The 19,449-nt window shown below is 58.2% G+C and overlaps 1 protein-coding gene across 35 annotated transcripts in view; it reads right to left on the reverse strand.

Moving 5' to 3' along the window:
- Positions 1–12,122: 12,122 nt before the first annotated feature.
- The window catches only part of PLEC (plectin), a 61,525-nt gene continuing 54,198 nt past the window's right edge, over positions 12,123–19,449 (reverse strand). For all 35 annotated transcript variants that reach the window (XM_063606980.1, XM_055116057.2, XM_034966868.3 and 32 more), the window contains one exon: positions 12,123–19,365. In XM_063606980.1, the coding sequence (XP_063463050.1) occupies positions 13,147–19,365 (6,219 nt within the window). In that variant the 3' untranslated portion in view covers positions 12,123–13,146. The remainder of the gene's footprint in view (positions 19,366–19,449) is intronic.

Below are 19,449 nucleotides of genomic sequence, written 5' to 3' on the forward strand. Positions count from 1 at the left end.
CCTGCAACCGCCGTCCTGGGGATGAGAAATCTCTGGGGAGGAGGAGTTTGGGGGCCACCATCTTGTGTCGGGGCACGGGTTGCTGAGATGACGCTAGCACCCCCCATCCCCCGCCCCTGCCTACTGGGCCGGTTTCCCCTCCAGGGGGTGAGGTGGCGCCTCCCAGATGGGACACAGCCTGCTGTCCCCACTCTAGTCAGAAAGCAGGAGTGAGACAGGTGGCCGGGACGAGACGCTGGGGCTGGTAGGCGCTTTGCTGCCATCTGCTGGGGAGCCCACGGCAGCCGCCACTGTGGACCTTGTGCTGGTGGAAAGCACAAAACCACTGTCCACGTGAAGGCCGCCCATGTCCTGGCAGCGCCCCTGAGGGGTGGCCTCCTGCAACCACCCACCTGCAACCACTCTCCTGCAACCACCCTCCTGCAACCACCCACCTGCAACCACCCACCTGCAACCACTCTCCTGCAACCACTCTCCTGCAGCCACCCTCCTGCAACCACCCTCCTGTAGCCACCCACCTACGACCACCCTCCTGCAGCCACCCACCTACGACCACCCTCCTGCAACCACCCACCTGCAACCACCCTCCTGCGACCACCCTCCTGCAACCACCCAGGGAGCCGCAAAGCCACTCTGCTCGTGCTGGCCTGGCCTCTGAACCTATCACAACATAAGACAGAAGAGGACTGAATGGGGTGCGGCCCAGCGTGCGTTGCTCAGCCTGGTCTTGGTGAATGGGCTCCATCCAGCCTCTGTCCTCAGAGACGGCAGGTGGTGCCTCATCTTCCTGGCAGACCTGGAGGGAGTGTGGGTAGAGTGGGACCCAGCCAGGAGTCCAGGCCCTGAAGCCAAGAGCAGGCCCATGTCTCCACCACCCCACAGTCCAGCATCCTCAGACCAGGCCCAAGAGAAGCCCCACTCCTGAGCAGGGGGAGGGAAGGGGAGGCCGGGGACTCAGGCAGCTGCCCCCTAGAGTGGGAAGGAAGGGCCCCAGCGTTTCCCAGCTCTAGCCCCACTTAGCTTTTGGTCCCTTTGCTGTGGTCCCCAGGGGTGTGGCTTCCCCGGGGGGCTGAAGCCAGCAGTCCCTCAGCAAACACACACAGGGCTCCAGGGTGGGGGATCAGATTCTGCCCCCAAAAGGCTCTGAAATGTGTCAGGATGCGACATGGTGGAACTGACCAGGTTTCCAGCAGGTCTGCGGGGCTGAGGCCTGCATCCCCTGGGAGGCTGACATGCGCTGTCTGGCACGGAAGTTGGATATCCCCTCAGCTATGCCTTCTTTGTTCACTGGCTGGAATACTTCCGCGATGACAAACCTCCCTCTCATGCTGTTTGGTTACCCAGCGGCCCATCTGCATAGGAAAGACAGAATAAGAGCTTGATTCTTTTCTTTTATTTATCAATTTTAAAAATGTAAGCTTGTTGCCGGGATCTCCTAAGGACGATCAGTTAATTTTTTTTTTAACTCAGGGATTTAAGCGGGTGAGTTGAGTAAGCTGAAGCTGTCCCATCTTCCGAACGCCTTTCTAGGATGGCAAAGCCTCCTGTTCCGAGACGGGTAGAGCAGGAAGCCACTTCCCACAGATCACAGCCGCCCCATCCCTTCCGGGCATCCTGCCTTGCCTCGAACTCCTGGGCTCAAGTGGTCCATTCCCTTTCCTTAGAGTGTGGGATGAATGCCTCTGGGAGAGAGGTTCCTCCTCCAGGTCAGCAGCTGCAGCTACCTAAGCATTCTCTTCCTCACCCAGCAGGGCCCGCAGCCCAGGGTTATGGCGAGACTCCAGTTCAGGGTGGCGGCTGCCAGGGAGCTGTGGGTTGGTCGGCTGGAACCAGCTGAGGCCCCAGAACCAAGAAGCCCTTCCATGCCAGGCCCAGGGAGGAGGAGCCTGTTGACAGTGTTGTCCCTGGGACCTGGTGGGCAAACAGGCCGGGGGCGAGAGCTCGGGACCCAGAGACCCGGGTCCTGCCTGCATATGATCCAGTAGGGAGGGCAAGCTGGTCTGCCCCCGAGGCCCAGCCACCGTGCTGGGCTGTCCTGAGAGGCCCTGGAGGACAGGTGCGATGCTCGGTGGGCTGTCTCCACAATATACAAACATCAGTTGTATTTCATGCTAGCAGTAGGCAATCCAAACATGAGACTAAGCAAACAACTCCATACACAATAGCACTGCAAATAATAAAATACTCAGGAATAAACGTAGCCAAAGAAAGTCAGGACTTGTATATGTAAGACTAGAAAACATTACTGAAAGAAATGAAGAGGACATGATTGAACGGAAAGTCATCTCAGCATCACTCCCCAAGCTGACCTGCAAATTCAGTGCAATCCCCATCACAATTCCACTGTCTCCTGCCTGGGGGCTGCCCCTCCCCATATCAGCCCTCTGCCCAGGACACAAGACTGCTGGGTGGCCTTGTGTGTGTGTTGGGGTGGGAGGGCTCCACTCCTGTCTGTGGCGTGCAGCCCTGCTCAATGCATTCCCAGCACTGAAGAACGGCCTCTCCCAGGGCCCAGCAGTTGGGGCAGCCTTCCTCCTGAGGTAGGAGGCAGGACTCAACTCCGGAGGCGGGGTTTGGACACTGGACCAAAGTGAGGACTAGCTAAAACAAGTGTCTTACAGGGAGGTGGAAGCACCTCCCTGTAAGACACGCCCACCAGTGTGCCATGTCATTTTACTATTCCGTGGTAACACCCAGAAGTTACTGCCCCTTTCCATGGCAACAACCAGACAAGCCAGAAGTTGCCACCCTCATCCTAGAAATTTCTGCATAAACCGCCCCTTAATTTGCATGTAAGTAAAAGTGGGTAGGCTGGATGCCCTGGTTCATCCCTGTAATCCCAGCACTTTGTGAGTCCGAGGTAGGAGGATCACCTCGGCCCAGGAGTTCGAGGCTGCGGTGAGCCCTGATGGCGCCACCAGACTCCAGCTTGGGTGACAGAGCAAGACCCTGTCTCAAAACAAAAAAAAATTTTGGGTATAAATTTGACTTCAGCCCTGCCTCAGCTGCGACTCTGGGTGCACTGCCTGTCGGGTGGCCCCTGTTCTCAAGGAGCAGCCCCTTTGCTGCAGGTCTGGTTGGCCACTTAGTAAGAGTTGCCGTCTAGGCTGGGTGCAGGGGCTCACTCCTGGAATCCCAGCACTTTGGGAGGCCAATGTGGGCGGATTGCTTGAGCCCAGGAGTTCAAGACCAGCCTGGGCAACGTGGCAAAACCCTGTCTTTACAACAAAAAAATACAAAAATTAGCTGGGTGTGGTGGCACACGTCTGTAGTCCCAGCTACTCGGGAGACTGAGACAGGAGGATTGCTTGAGCCCAGGAGGTCAAGCCTGCAATGAGCTATGATGGCACCACTGTGCTCCAGCCTGGGCGACAGAGAAAGATCCTGTCTCTAAAAATTAAAAGTTGCTGTCTAACACACCGGCTCGTCCTTGAATTCTTTCCCAGGCTCAGCCTCAATTTTGGGGCTCACCTGTCTGGCATCGCTGCTGCTTCTGGAATGTCCAGGAGCCCACATGTTTCCTGATTGGGGTCAGCCATTTTGATGATGAAATCTGTAATATTAAGTTGTTTCGTTGGGACTTTTCAGAACCAGGTGAATACACAGCAGATAAAATACCTTGGAGGCTGGGCGTGGTGGCTCGCACCTGTAATCCCAGCACTTTGGGAGGCTGAGGCGGGTGGATCACCTGAGGTTGGGAGTTCGAGACCAGCCTGACCAACATGGTGAAACCCTGTCTCTACTAAAAATACAAAATTAGCCGGGTGTGGTGGCTCATGCCTGTATTCCCAGCTACTGGGGAGGCTGAGGCAGGAGAATTGCTTGAACCCGGGAGGCACAAGTGAAACTCTGTCTCAAAACACACACACACACACACACACACACACCCCTTGGAAACGGAGAAACCTGTTCTACCATAACGGGAAGCAGCAGCCCTCTACCAGGATCTGCCTGAGGTAGCAAGTGCCGGCAGGTCCAGCGACCTGCAGGGCCACCCTCCTTCCCGCTGCCACCCCCCTGCCCACGCCGCGGTGAATGGCTTCTTTGTTAGCACTCCTCAGCCACCCTGTTTCCTGTTGGGACTCCACGGACACACACTGCGTCTCCATTCTTTGAATAGTTGCTCTTACATTTTCAACATGGATATTTGACAAAGTCCAGAGTCCCAGTCAAAATCTCTACCCTCTTCCTGAAAAATACAAAGGCAGTAAAAGTTTTTGTTTTTTTTTTTTTTTTTGAGACTGAGTTTCAGTCTTATTGCCCAGGCTGGAGTGCAATGGCGTGATCTCAGCTCACTGCAACCTCCGCCTCCTGAGTTAAAGCGATTCTCCTGCCTCAGCCTCCCGAGTAGCTGGGACTACAGGCGTGCACCACCACGCCCAGCTAACTTTGTATTTTAGTAGAGATGGGGTTCCTGGTGTTAGAAAATGCAAGGCTCATAACTCGTTCTTGACCTTGGACAGGACGTCCTAACATGCCCAGATCTCTGGACTCCTAAAACCTTCATGACGTGACCAGTCCCTGAATCTTGGCTCAGCCTCTCTCCTGCCCTGGAGTGCCCGTGTCCTAGCAGGACACTCAGAACGCCCGCCACTTCCCGCCTGCCAGGCCTGGTGGGTGCGATGCTGTCAGTGAGCGGACTTGCGTGTTTGCGCTTTGGTCAGTTGTCTGTGTGTCTGCATGTCTGTGCGCTGCTGTCCACCCCGTGTGAATGGGAACTGCCCCTGACCTCCTCCCGGTGCAGTGGAGAGCCCTTTGCCCAGCCAGGAGCCACAGGACACCGTCTGAGGCTGTGAGTCTGCTCCAGGAAAGACCACAGACAGCACAGCAGCTGGAGTTGGCACTGCGGGGGGACGCTGTGGCTCAGCCGCCGTCCACCACAGTCTACCCAGCTCTTGTAGGGACCTGACCAGCAAATTAAGTGGGAAGATGGTGACCATCACCCATGCACCCTTTAGGCATCTGCGGTGTTGCTGACGCCGCCGTTTTGACCAGGATGTTGTATTGTTTTATTTCCTTGGCTGGAGCTGGGGGTAGTTTCTAAGGCTTCCATTTGGTCTTTCCTACTACAGTGATTTTTACTCCATGGGCCAAAGAGCCCATGTGAGGATTTGCTGTTGAGCATGCCAGTTCCAATTGCACGTTCCTGGGCTGGGAAATGATGGGCTGAGGCCTGGGCCAGGACTCCAGGTCCTTCCTGACCCCATATTCCCTACCCAGATGGGAGCCTCTGAGGGTGCTTTGCGCCCCAGGTGTCAGCGTCCACTCAGACCCTGATCTGGGCGTCTTCCTCTCCCCAGGGCACAGTTGTCCAGATAAGCATCTTTGGGTCCCTGGAGGGACTGGGGGGTCACTGCTGTCCACACTTGGAGGCGTGAGGCCTTTCACAAGGGGACCTGGCCGCTCTTTCCATTTGTGGGCTCTGGCTCTGAGAACTGGCTGACATGAGGAAACAAAGCAAGTGGTTGTGTTTTCCATCAGAGCAGTGGGCCTGGACTCACTCACTCGTTTTAAAATTTGTGGGTGCCGTGTGCTGAGCCAGTGTCCTCCGAGTGTGCCTCGGGACCACCTGGGAGCTTGTAAGGGGCAGAGCCTTGGCCGCGGCACAGACCAACTGAGTCAGAAATCCTGGGCCTGGGGCTCAGCCAGCTGTGCTTTAAGGAGCCCTCCAGGGGCTGCCATGTGCCTGAGTGTGAGAACCAGTGTAGTGAGCAGCCGCCTCGCAGGCTGCCCATCTGCGTCTCCTGTCAGAATGCGGCGCTCCATGAGCCAGCTTCATGGGCCCCCATGGTCAGGGTCTTCTGGCCGCTGCCCCCACCTTCCCTCCCGCTGCCAGCATGTCTCAACAGGTGGGAGCTCCAGCGGCTGCACTGCCGTTGGTGCCAGGCTGACAGCATCGCCAGGCAGTCGGTGGTGTTCTGACCAACTGTGGCATCTGTGCGCCAGGACCACGTCTGCGCCCCCCATCCCAGGCAGGCTCCCCAGGGCGGTGCCTCAGCTACACATGGTTTCTGGAGAATTCTCAGGAAAGGGGTGCAACAAGTGGGGAGGGCAAGGAGCTGGCAAAGGGGGCTGGAGCCATAGCCCTGCCCCACGGACATCTGAGAGGCAGGGGCACAGCTCAGAGGCTCTGACTCCTGCCCACACATGGGTCTGAGCTGCCTGTGGGGTGGCACGTGGTCCTCAGGCATCTCTGAATGAGCAGCTCTTGTCAGCCAAGGGCAGCGTTCTGGAGGAGGACACAGGTGAGCGTCTGCAGCAGCTGGGGAGGGGAACAAGGACACCCAAGGGGATCTTGGAGGATCGGCCACGGCAGCTGCCTTCACGGTGGCAGCTCCTCAGTAGCAGTGCAGACGGACTGAGAGACCCTTGAAAACTCCTCCCACGTAAATCCGGGTAAAACTTAAATAGCTTCTCAGGTGCATTCCTGACGTTACCAAAAAGACAAGGAAACCACCAGGGGTGAAAGAGAAAGGGGGGTCCTCGGTGCAGCGGCTGAGCTGACGCTTCCCGAGGAATGTGCTGATCCTGGAAGGCTGAAGTCTCGGGTTTTAAAGGGCCTCAGGAACAGGAGGCCGGGATGCGGGCCGTACAGCCAGAGGCCTCTGTGGCATCCGGATCCTCAAAGGGCTGCACCCAGCGAGTTGTGGCGGGTTCTCCGACGATCCAGCCACAGAAGGGAAACACTGGATCCTGCCTGGGCTCTGACAGGAAAGCGTTTCCACTGAGCTTTACAATTTCAGGCCATCCCCCTGTAGGGTCTGGAGAACCCCATGTGGAGGAATTACATCACCATGGCCCCAGGTTGGTTGTTGCCTGGTACCTGGTATGAGCCAATATAATCTTACCTGGAGGTCTTGCCCCCAACCAAGGCTTCCCAGGCTTCAGATAAAAGACCTCGGGCTTTCCAACATGACACAGTCAAAAGTTACAAGACGCATGGAAACGAGCATCATGAACAAGGGCAGAACTGGAAGCTGAGGGATGCGGGATACTGGAATTATTCAATAAAGAATACACAGTGAGTATGTTTGAAATGCTTATAACACAACAAATCCATAGTGTGAAAAGTAAAATTCTAGCTAAAAAGAGCAAGAAGATTTTAAAGAAATTTGATAGAATTTCTAGAAATGAAACATATACTAATAATATTTAAAGCTCAATGGACTAAACAGAAGACGAATCATAGTTGAAGAGTTGGTGAATTAAAGGATAGATCTAAAGAAATTACTCAGAATTTATCCCAGAGATGGGAAACAGGAAAGAGAGGTTAGGAGGCAGAACAGAAGACATCTAGCATCAGTCCAGCTGGGGTTCTATAAGAAGATCCTGGAATAAGGTGAGGACGTTTTGAAGAAATAGTGGCTGATGATTGTTTTCCAAATAGATGAAAAACATGAACCATTTATCCAACAGGCACAGTAAAACCCAGGTATGGCAAATAAAACATCTACATCAAAACACATTGTAGTAAAATTGCAGAAAACCGAAAACCAAAAAGAAAAAAAAATTAAAGCAGCTAGAGAGAAAAGACAGATTCCCTACGAAAGGATAATGGACACAACCCATTAGCAAAAGCGGAAGCCTCTTAATGTGTGTTCCGTGAACTAGGAGCGAGGGCTTCACCCTTGAACTTCTGAAATGAAGACTCTCGAGACCCAGCGCAGACCCACTATGGAGACAGAAGTGACTCCATTTTAGGTTCTACTGCACCGTGCAGACTTCTGATGAGCCGCCGTCCTCGGAATGCCCCGATTCCTGCCGTGTCTACTGTCCTTAGTGTAAGAACGTGCACTCGCTATGAATCCTGCCTTTCCATCAGAGCAGCCTTGATGTTATTACACAGATGACAGGCGATGTTGCGTTCTTGCCTGTGTGGAGCACGCAGAGCCTTTCCCTACAGAGAAGCTGAGCCCTGGGTCTGGGGAGCAACAGTGCAGAGCTGTACCTGTTCCACCCAAGGCCACCCGTGGTGGCAGGTTCCCCAGTAGAGCACCCTCTCCTGACAAACCGAATCTGTCAGCCTCATTCTTTGGTTTCTCAGCTCCGTCCTCATGTGGGGGTTGCTTTGCATAAGTGACCCTTTCATGGAAAACCCGCTGATCAGAACCTGAATTTTTTTTTTTTTTTTTGAGATGAATCTCGCTCTGTTATCCAGGCTGGAGTGCCGTGGCACAATCTCGGCTCACTGCAACCTCCCCGTCCCGGGTTCAAGCAATTCTTGTGCCTCAGCCTGCCGAGTAGCTGGGATTGCAGGTGCACACCACCATGCCCGACTAATTTTTGTAATTTTAGTAGAGATGGGGTTTCACCGTGTTGGCCAGGCTGGTCTGGAACTCCTGACCTCATGATCCGCCCGCCTTAGCCTCCCAAAGTGCTGGGATTACAGGCCTGAGCCACCGCACCCGGCCCGAACCTGCATTTTTTTTTAAGAGATAGGGTCTCCGTCTGTCACCCAGGCTGGACTGCCATGGACCATCATGGCTTACTGCAAACTCAATGTCCCATTTAAGGAAAAACAGTAACAATTCTGTAAAAACGCTTCCAAGAAATTGAAGAAGAGAGAACCTCCTCAACCGGATAAAGGGCATCTATGAAAAATCTACAGCTAACATCATATTTAATGATGAAAAACGAAATGCTTTCCCTTAAGATCAGGAAAAAGGGCAACATTGTATTGAAGCTTCTAGCCAGTGGCAAAAAGAAAATATAGATAAATAATAAACAAACAAATGGCATCCATATTGAAAAGGAAGAAGTAAAACTGTCTTTATTTGCCATTGACATGATTACCCATGTAGAAAATCTGATAGAATCTACAGAAAAACAACTAGAACTATTGAGTTTAGCAAGACTGTGGGAAACAAGATCAAGATATGAAAATCAGCTGTACGTCTATGTTCTAATAATGGACAATTATAAAGTGAAATCTAAAACATCACTTAAAATAGCATCAAAAATGTGAAATATGAATAATTCTGATAAGATGTGCAAGACCTGAACACTGAACACTGCCAAACATTGATGAGAGAAATTAAACTCCTAAGTCCATGTAGAGACAGACCTTGTTCATGTACTGGAAGACTCGATATTGCTGAGATACGCTCTCCAACTTGAACTACAGGTCAGTGCTACCCAATCAGAATTCCAATAGGTTTTTTGTGTGTGTGGAGATTGACAAACTGATTCTAAAATTAATATGGAAATGCAAAGGACCAAGAGCAGCTGAAACAACCTTGAAAAAGAAAAGTGACTTGAGGGGACATCCACCATCTGACTTGAAGGGCTGTTGCAAGTCTATTGTAATCAAGACAGCGAGGTATTGATATTAACACAGAAATATAGATCAAACGAGTCCAGAAATAGACCCATGCATCTATTGTCATTTGATTTTAAGTAAAGGTACAGAAGAACTTCAGTGAAAAAATAATGATCTTTTCAACATCTATATGCAAAAAATGAATCTCACACCATGTGCAAAAATTATCCCAAAATGGATCACAACTGGAATCTAAAATGATAAACCATCTAAAGGAAAATGTAAGAGAAAAATGTTTGTCATTTTTGAGTTATATTTCTGAAATATAACACTAAAATTATGATCTATAGAAGAGATCAATAAATTGGACTTCATCAAAATTAGGAACTTATGCCCTTTATAATACACTGTTAAGAAAATAAAAAGACAAGCCACAGACTGGGAATAATACTTGTAAATCACATAACTGATAAAGGACTTGTATCCAGAATATACAAAGAACCCCCAGCACTCAATAAATAGAAATAATCCAATTTAGAAATAGACAAAAGATTTCAACAGACCTTTCACCAGTGAAGATATATGGATGGCGAACAGCACATAAAAAGACGCAAGAACATTAGTCATTAGGAAGATAGAAATTAAAATTACAGTGAGACACCATCGTGCACCCACTAGAATGCCTGAAAATTTAAAAAGACTAAACATGTCAAATGTTGATGGGAGGTACAGCAACCAGAGCTCTCACACTGAGCTGATGGAAATACCAGCGCTTCAACCACCTGGAAAAGAGTTTAGCAGATGCAGGCTGGGCACGGTGGCTCACGCCTGTAATCCCAGCACTTTGGGGCTCCTGAGGTCAGGAGTTCAAGACCAACCAGGACACACGTGGACAGGGCTGGGGAAGGGCTCGGCTGGCCGGTCAAGGCCTGAGAAGGGCAACGCTGGAAGACGGACTGGGGAATGGAACTGCCGGGTGGACACCAGCGTGGGGACTTGTGGGTGTTCACCAGGGGCACCAGCTGCAGAGCGGGCACCCAGCCACCCACAAGCCAATGACGCGGCCAGTGACGCAGCGTCCGGTGCTCCCACACGGCTCCCACCCGGAGCGATGGAGGACCAGACGAAGCCAGGCGCCCCACGACAAGCCCAGCTCCTGTCGGCAGCAGCACATCCCGTCTTCTGGCAATAAAGACCACCAGGGGCCCTGGACGCAAAACCAGCCAGAAACCAACCGGTCACTTGGAGGTAAACTCAGCCCTGGAGGCCCCTTCCCCTTGGAAAGACAACAGCTGGTATTCCAGGCACGGACCCACCTTTCCAGCCCACGATGCCTCCGTGTCTGCCCTGGGAGACGGGCTCCTGTGTAACGGCCCCCAGGGCCTCTGCTTCCGGCAATGGGGTGCAGAGGGAGCGGGAACACGGGCGCCGCAGAGCCTAGAGCGTCGGCGAGCTTCTCGGAAAGAGTTGGTGCCACCGTCCTGACACCAACCCTCTGGGACTGTGGTGGTCCCGTCCTCCAGGATGTGGTCTTCGGCCTAAATCAATGGCCCCACAGAGGACCGCAGGGGTCTGGGGACCAAGGGGTAGAGGCAGGAGTGGCCGTCCACTCACCAGCTCCCAGTGACCCACTGACAACCTGTGCTTCCTTTCCCTGCAACTCTTAAGCTGTGAGGGCTCAGAGGTCCTAAAACTCAGCCACCTGGGACAGAGTAAGGCACTGCCCCGCTCGATGGCTGTGGGTCACCTGGCCGGGGCCACTCCTGTTCCAGCGGACCAGCCGGCAGAGCACCCTCTACCGGGCCGGGGCCGCTCCTGTTCCAGCGGACCAGCAGGCAGAGCACCCTCTACCAGGCCGGGGCAGGGAGGGTAAAGCCCAGCAAGAGCGAGAAGACTAGGACTTGGACCCCAGGGTGAGGGCCTGGGTCCCACCGGCAGGAGAGGCGAAGGCCAGGCACAGTGGCTCACGCCTGTAATCCCAGAACTTTGGGAGGCCAAGGCAGGGAGGATCACTTGAGGCCAGGAGTTTGAGACCAGCCTGGCCAACACGGTGAAACCCCATCTCTACTAAAAATATGAAAATTAGCTGGGTGCACACCTGTAGTCCCAGCTACTCGGGAGGCTGAGGCAGTAGAATCATTTGAACGTGGGAGGTGGAGACTGCAGTGAGCCGAGATCATGACACTGCACTCCAGCCTGGGTGACAAAGCAAGACTCTGCCTGAAAAAAAAAAAAAAGAGTATTGGCTGAGCCTGGGCCAGTGGCTACTGCAGGCTGGGGTGGCCCCACTTCCCTCCTCCCCTAAGTCTTCCCAGAAACTGCCACCAATCGGAAGCCTGGAGAAGCCCATCCAGATGGAATCCCCGGAGTGTGATGGGCATGGGGCCGAGACATGGCAGACTGTGGTGGAGGCCCTCATACTAGGCCCACTGCCTGTGGCCCCTTCTCTGGAGGGCTGCCCGGCCAGCAGGAACCAACTGACCCGGGGCCATGTGGCACCCTCCCCGGAGGCCAGGGGGCCACAGCCAGTGACTGATATGGGAGCATACCACACCCCGCCTCAGATAAGGAAACATGAGCCCCTTATAGTGCAGAGGGTGGGGCTGGGAGACTGGTCAGCACCTGACCAGCAGCGGGTCCCAGGGGGCCCGGCCTCGGTGTGGCCACCACCCTGCCCCACACTGAATCCCTCTGCCCAGGGTCTCTCAGCTGCCCTCCTGCGAGCACCTGGTCTCTGTTGCACACAGACGTACGTCCCTGACTGGCCATAGTGGCTGAGCTCAGAGCCTGGAGCCTGGGGCTGCAATGTCCACCCTGTCCCTGACACACACCTGACCCCAAGACACAAGGCCGGAGGCACGGGAAGGTTGGAATTGCTTTTATTGGGGGCGGATACCGCAAGGCCCCGCCCACGGTCAGGTTAGTGTTCTGCCCTTGCAGAGGCGCCAGCAGCCTGACACCTCCAGCTGCCACCCGCCCGGGGTTAGTGGAACATGCAAAGCTCGGAGGGTGGAGGCAGGGGTGGTCACTGCTGAGGCCAGGGCTGGGTGCAACAGGAGGGTCAGCACAGAGCCTGGCCGGTGTCCCTGGGCCCAAAGGGGGCTGGGGCTCCATGGGAGAGAGACGGGCAGGCAGCACCCCAGTGTGGAGCTCCACAAGCTGGAGGGGCCCCTGGACCCACCAGGAGGACAGGTCTGCAGTTCCCAGCCATGCCGGCTGGAACGTCCGCCTCCCCACTGGGTCTGGGTCCTCGGGGCCTGGGGTTAGAGGCCGACATGGAAGGCACTTACTAGGGGAACAGAGGCTGGAGGCTGACGCCGGAGGCCAGGGGTCTCAGGAGTGAGTGTGGGGGGTGAGCTGGAAAGCACAGATCAGACAGCACTGTGGGGGCTGGGCCCAAGGGCCTCGTCTTCCCATGGGGAAGGGGCTTCTCTGGGTAGACTGGGAGAGAGGCTGACTGGGGCCCCCCGTCCCCAGCAAGGCCCACCATGCAGGCCAGTGCTAGAAACACCAGGGCCCTCTACAGACAGGGTTGGGCCCAGCTGCCCTGTGCAGCTAGGACTGGCAGGCGGGCTACCCTGGGAAGACAGGAGGGTGGGCTGGGGCCCAGCTTGGGACCCTCCAAGGCACCTGGCTGTGTGAGTGGCAGGTAGAAGGGAGTGAGGAGACCCGAGGGGGTGAGGCGGCCAGCAGGGCTGGGCCAGCCCTGTCCCCCAAGATACAGGCTGTCTGGACAGCAGATATATATTAATATATTAGTCTGGTCTTTTTGGTTAAACTTTAGGCACCACTTGGGAGGAAGACACCTTTAAGCGTTGAAAACGGCCCCCGCGCCTCGGTGGGAGCCGGGCTGGGCCGCATGCAGAGCGGGGTGGGTGCAGGCAGCCTCAGGCCACGGCAGACTCATGGCCCCCCAGGGAGGCCGAGGACCCCGAGGCGTAGCGGCGGCCGTAGCCCGAGGAGGAGTAGGAGGATGAAGAGAAGGTCATGGAGAAGCCGGAGCCGGTGGCGTCAAAGCTGCCGCGGCGGGAGCCGGCCCGGGAGCCGGTGCGCGAGCCGGTGCGGGAGCCGGTGGTAGAGCCGGAGCCGCTGACGCTGTAGGGGCTGTAGTAGCCCTTGGTGGACTGCGCGGCAGCCTCCAGCAGCCGCAGCCCCGTGCCCTCCTCCACCATGCTGCGGTCCAGCGCGTCCTTATAGGAGATCTTGAGCTTGGTCTTAGGGCAGGTGAGGTACTTGGAGTAGGCACCCACGTCACGCAGCTTCTGTGCGGTGCGGGCGTCCACCGTGCCGCGCTGCAGGGCCTCGTCCAGGGGCACGCGGCCCGGCGCGTCGGGCTCGATCAGGCCGCCGGTCAGGTACTGCACCTCCAGGAAGCGCTGGCCGGCCTCGTAGTAGAGCCAGCCCTTCTTCAGGGCCTGGGCGGCCGACATCTTGGTCTTGGTGCGTGGGTCCTCGAAGCCGCAGAAGGCCTTCTGGGCCAGGTTGATGCGGTCCACCATGATCTTGTCCACCAGGCCCTTGTTGACGGCGTCGGTGACAGGGAAGCGCTCACCGGTGCTGGGGTCGATGATGCCCCCGGTGCAGGCCTGCGCCTCCAGCAGCCGCTGTCCCGTGATGTTATCCACCAGGTTCCGGTGCATGGCCTCGGTGATGGACACCTTCTCCAGCGTCTCCGTGTCCAGGATGCCAGCCACGGGGCCCGTCTCCTCAGTGGGGTCCGACCAGGAGGCCAGCTGGGTCCTGGAGACGGCGGGGCTGATGGGGTAGGAGGAGGAGGATCCCACCGAGGAGGAACGGGAGCGGAAGCCACCGGCGTTGCCCGAGAGCATGTCGGCGAACTCGGTGATGGAGAGCGTGCCGGCGCGGTACTGGTCCAGTGCCGAGCGGTCGATGAGGTTCTTGGCGATGGCGTCATCGATGTCGTACTGGCGCCCGGAGCGGCGGTCGATGATCATGGACTTGACCACGCCGTCCGAGGAGGAGATGGTGATCTCCTCCCACTCGCACTCCTGCTCGGACAGCTCCAGGTACGTCTGGTGGTCGATCAGGCCCTTGCGGTAGGCTTCATACACGGACATCTCCTTGCCCGTCTCGGGGTCCACGATGACCACTCGGCGCTTGCGCACGGAGGACTTGGAGGAGGTCTTCCGTTCCCGCTTCTTCTCCTTCAGCGGCAGGAGACACAGGCCCGTCTGGGGGTCGGTGATACAACGCTCCATCAGCTGCAGGTAGGTGAGGTTCTCCTCCGTGTTAGGGTCAAAGAAGCCCTTGGTGTCGTCCGAGGGGTCGGTCAGGATCTCGTTCATCTCCTCATCGAAGAGGCCGCGCTTGTAGGCCACCTCCACGGGCAGCCGGTGGCTCTCCTCAGGGTCGATGATGCCGCCCGTGGCGATCTGGGCCTCCAGCAGGCGGATGCCGTGGTCCTTCAGGATCAGGCCCTTCTTCATGGCCTGGAAGAGGGAGATGAGCTTCCCAGAGTAGGGGTCCTTGTACCCAGTGACGGCGCGCTCGGCCGACAGCAGCTTGTCCTTGAACTCGGGGCCCACGATGCCCATACGCACAGCCTCCTCCACCGTCAGCTTCAGTCCCTTGATGGGGTCGATGACGTAACCGGTGGCCGCCTGCGCCTCCAGGAGCTCAAAGGCCGTGCCGGGGCGGATGATGCCCTTCTTCATGGCCTGGTACACCGAGAGCCGTTCCTTGGTGGCGTCCACGAAGACACCAGCGATGCAGCTGGTGCCTTCCAGGAACTTCTGCAAGTTCTTGGTGACCTCCTCGATGGAGGTCAGGCCCTCCCGCAGCTGCAGCGCCGTGGCCTCGTCCATGACCTGCGAGCGCACCAGCTCCTCCACGGTGATCTGCTTCCGCAGGCCGCGGAAGGTCAGCTTGCGGGCGTCCGACAGCGGCAGGAGCAGCTGGCCGGTGCTGTCGTCACGACGGCACCGCCTGAGCAGCTGCGTGTAGCTGAGGCGCTCGTCGGTGGACGGGTCCACGTAGCTGCGCACCTCGCTGGGCTCTGACAGCTGGTCGTGCGTGTCCTTGTTGAGGTAGCCGCGCTGGTAAGCCACCTCCAGGGGAAGGTGGAAGCCCAGGCGGGGGTCCACGATGCCGCCGGTGGCCAGCTGGGCATCCAGCAGCCGCAGGGCCTCCTCATTAGGGATCAGCTCCTTCTTCATGGCCTGGAAGAGCGAGATGGTCTGCTCGGTGTAGGGGTCGCGGTAGCCGGTGACCGCCCGCTCAGCCGAGAGCAGGCGGTCGTGCAGCTCGGGCCCCACCAGGCCCTTCCGCACAGCCTCATCCACAGTCAGCCGCTCCCCCTTCACCGGGTCCAGCAGGAAGCCTGTGGCTGCCTGTGCCTCCAGCAGCAGGCGGGCCACCTCGGCACTCAGCAGCCCTTTCTTGAGGGCCTGGTAGATGCTCAGTGTCTGCCTGGAACCGGGCAGGTAGACACCGGCCACGGAGCCCGTGCCATAGAGGTAGTGCCAGGCGGACTCCGCCTCAAGAGCCTCACGGAGGCTCCTGGTGCCCTCCCGGAGCAGGTTGTAGGTCTCGAGAGAGATGATCCGAGCCTCGAACAGGTCCTCAGCCGTGAGGCGGCGGCGCACGTAGTCGTAGGAGGCCAGACCCTGCTGGCGGATGATCTCTGTCTTCTCAATGATCTCGATGATGATGATGATCATGCGTTCCTTGGTCACCCGGCCGGCCTGGAAGTCAGCCATCAGCTGGGCCCGCTGCTCCTCGGGGATCAGGTCCGACTGCATCACCTCCCACAGGGACATGGTGGAGCCGCCGTGGCTGCCGCCGCCGGGAATGTCAATCTGTGTCTCTTCAAATGCCCTTCTTGTCTCCTCCTCAGTGTACACCTGCGTGGTCTCCACCACCTCAGCCTTCTCCGCCCCTTTCAGTGGCAGAAGGCGCAGGCCCGTCTCGGGGTCCTCCACGCACCGCTCCAGCAGCTGCCTGTATGTGAGGTTCTCATGCGTGTTGGGGTCAAAGAAGCCCTTGGTGTCGTCGCTGGGGTCCGCCAGGACGCGGTTCATCTCCTCATTGAAGTAGCCGCGCTGGTAGGCCACGTCCACAGGCACACGGTGGCTGTGCACGGGGTCGATGATGCCGCCCGTGGCGATCTGGGCCTCCAGCAGGCGGATGCCATGCTGCCGGAGAACCAGGCCCTTCTGCATGGCCTGGAAGAGAGAGATGGTGCTGCCCGAGTAGGGGTCTCTGTAGCCGGTGACGGCCTTCTCGGCAGACAGCAGCTGCTCGTGAAGCTCGGGGCCCACCACGCCCGCCTTCACGGCCTCGTGGACGTACAGGCGCTGGTTCCGCACGGGGTCCACTAGGAAGCCAGTGGCCGCCTGCGCCTCCAGCAGGAGCGCAGCCGTGCTGGCTCTCAGCAGGCCCCGGCGCATGGCCTCGTAGATGGACACCTTCTCCTTGGTGTCCTCCAGGTAGATGCCGGCGAGGCAGCCACTGCCCTGCAGCAGCGTCCGCACGGAGCCCAGCTCCGAAAGGTCCTTGACCGTCGTCTTGCCATCCTTGAGCTGCTCAAACTGGGCTCTGCTGAGGACCCCGGAAGCCAGGAGCTCGCTGGCTGGCACAGGGGCACGGAGGCCGCTGAAGGACAGCCTCTCCTGCCGCAGGGTCTCCACCTCCTCCACGATGGTAATGAGGATCTTGATGACCTTCTCCACGGTGACCTTGCCCGTGCGGAACTGACGCAACAGCTCCTGCCGCTGCTCCGCAGTGAAGTACTCAGAGCTGATGAGCTCCCACACCGTCACCGTCCTGCCCTTGAAGCCACCCACGGGGACCTCAACCGGGGTCTTTTCAAAGGTCTCACGGGCCTGCAGCTCTGAGTAGAGCTCCTCCTGCCGGGCCCGAGCAGCCTTTTCTGAGAGCGGCAGCAGGCTCAGCCCGGTCAGCTGGTCGGGCCGGCACCGCTGCTGGAGCTCGCCGTAGGTGACCGGCTCCCCTGTGCTAGGGTCACTGTAGGCCTTGGCGTCGGCCCTTGGTGCCGACAGGGCCCTGCTGGTCTCCTCATCCAGGCAGCCTCGGGCGCAGGCGACATCCAGGGGCACGCGGTGGCTCTTGCTGGGGTCCACGACGCCGCCCGTGGACAGCTGGGCGTCCAACAGGCGCAGGCCCTGCTCCCGGGGAATGAGGCCCTTCTTCAGGGCCTGGAACAGGGAGACGCTCTGCCCTGTGTAGGGGTCCCTGTACCCTGTCACAGCCTTCTCGGCTGATAGCAGCTTCTCATGAAACTCGGGGCCCACCAGGCCAGCACGCACTGCCTCGTCCACGGTCAGCCGGGCGCTGGTGGCGGGGTCGATGATGTGCCCGGTGCCGGCCTGGGCTTCCAACAGGGCCACGGCCATGTCGGACGGCAGCAGGTCTTTCTTCAGGGCATTGTAGATACTCAGCTTCTGCCCCGCCTCCTCCAGCCATACACCCGCGATGACGTTGGCACCCCGGAGAGCCCGTCGCACAGTGTCCACCTCGGCCACCTCTCGCACAGAGCGCTCACCTCGCTGCAGCTGCTGGTAGAGCTCGCGGTCGATGACCCTGCTCTCCAGCAGCTCGGCGGCTGGCACCAGGCTGCGCAGGCCCTCAAAGCAAAGCCGGCCCTTCTGCTCCTGCTCCTCCACCACCGTGATGATGATCTTGATGATCTTCTCCACTGTGATCCGGCCCGTGCGGAACTGCCGCAGCAGGTCCCGCCGCTGCTCTGCCGTGAAGTATTCCGAGTTGATGATCTCCCAAATGGTCACCGTCTTGCCCTGGAACTTGCCAAACGGCGCGGACACGGTGGCCTTCTCAAAGACGTCCCGGGCCTCGGAGTCAGTGTAGACCAGCTCCCCGCCCTTGGCAGCCTTATCCGTGAGTGGCAGAAGGCGCAGGCCCGTCTCGGGGTCCTCCACGCAGCGCTCCAGTAGCTGCAGGTACGTGAGGTTCTCGTGCGTGTTGGGGTCGAAGAAGCCCTTGGTGTCGTCGCTGGGGTCCGCCAGGATGCGGTTCATCTCCTCGTTGAAGTAGCCGCGCCGGTAGGCCACCTCCACGGGCACGCGGTGGCTGTGCACGGGGTCGATGACGCCGCCCGTGGCGATCTGGGCCTCCAGTAGGCGGATGCCGTGCTCCCGGACGATGAGGCCCTTCTGCATGGCTTGGAAGAGAGAGATCTGCTGGCCAGTGTAGGGGTCCTTGTAGCCAGTGACGGCGCGCTCGGCCGACAGCAGCTTGTGGTGCAGCTCGGGGCCCACCACACCCTCCTTCACAGCCTCGTTGACGGTCAGCCGCCGGTTCCGCACAGGGTCCAGCAGGAAGCCTGAGGCCGCCTGCGCCTCCAGCAGGATGAGGGCCGTGCCGGGACTCAGCAGCTGCCTCTGCAGGGCGGCGTAAACACTCAGCTTCTCATTGGTGGGCTTCAGCAACAGCCCTGCGATACTGCTGCGGCCCTGCAGGTAGTGGCGCACGTCTTCCCGCCGTGCGAGCTCGTCCACCGTGGTGTGGCCCTGTGCCAACCGCTGCAGCTCCTCCGCACTCAGGATGCCGGCCTCCTGCAGCCTCTGGGCTGGCACCTTCCGCCGCAGGCCATCGAAGCTGTGCTCCGGCTCTGCCTCTGCCGCGGGGCCATCAAGTGCATCCCGGCCATTGGGCAGGGTCTTCGTGGCAGCCACCTGCGAGGCAGTGACCTCCTCTGAGTGCGCCAGCGCGGCCCGGTGCTGCTCCTCCAGGCGCTGCAGCTGCTCACGCAGCCTCTGGTTCTCCTCAGCCAGCAGCTCCTCCTGCTGCCGCCGCTGCTGCTCCAGCTGCTGCAGCTCCTCCTGCTTGCGCCGCACGCCCTCCTCCGCCTCATGCTGCCGCCGCCGCGCCTCCTCCATGCTGGCCACCAGCCGCTGCCGTTCCTGCTCCATCTGCTGCTGCTGCCGCTGCTGCTCCTCACGCAGCTGCTGTGCCTTGGCCACCTCGTCCTGGAAGAGCTGCTCCAGCTTGGCCTTCTCCTGCTCGATGAAGCGCTCCCGCTGTAGCAGGCTGTCCTTTTCAGAGAGGAAGCTTTGCTGCAGGGCCTGCGTCTCCTGCAGCAGCTGCTCCTGCTGCACCGTCTGCATCTGCAGAAGAAGAGGGTGTGATCAGGGACCGCCAGCCCAGGAGCACCCACCACCCACCAAAGCAGATCCCCGGGCCCACCCGCC

The sequence above is a fragment of the Pan paniscus genome, chromosome 7 (genome assembly GCF_029289425.2).
Source record: "Pan paniscus chromosome 7, NHGRI_mPanPan1-v2.0_pri, whole genome shotgun sequence".
NCBI lineage: Eukaryota > Metazoa > Chordata > Mammalia > Primates > Hominidae > Pan > Pan paniscus.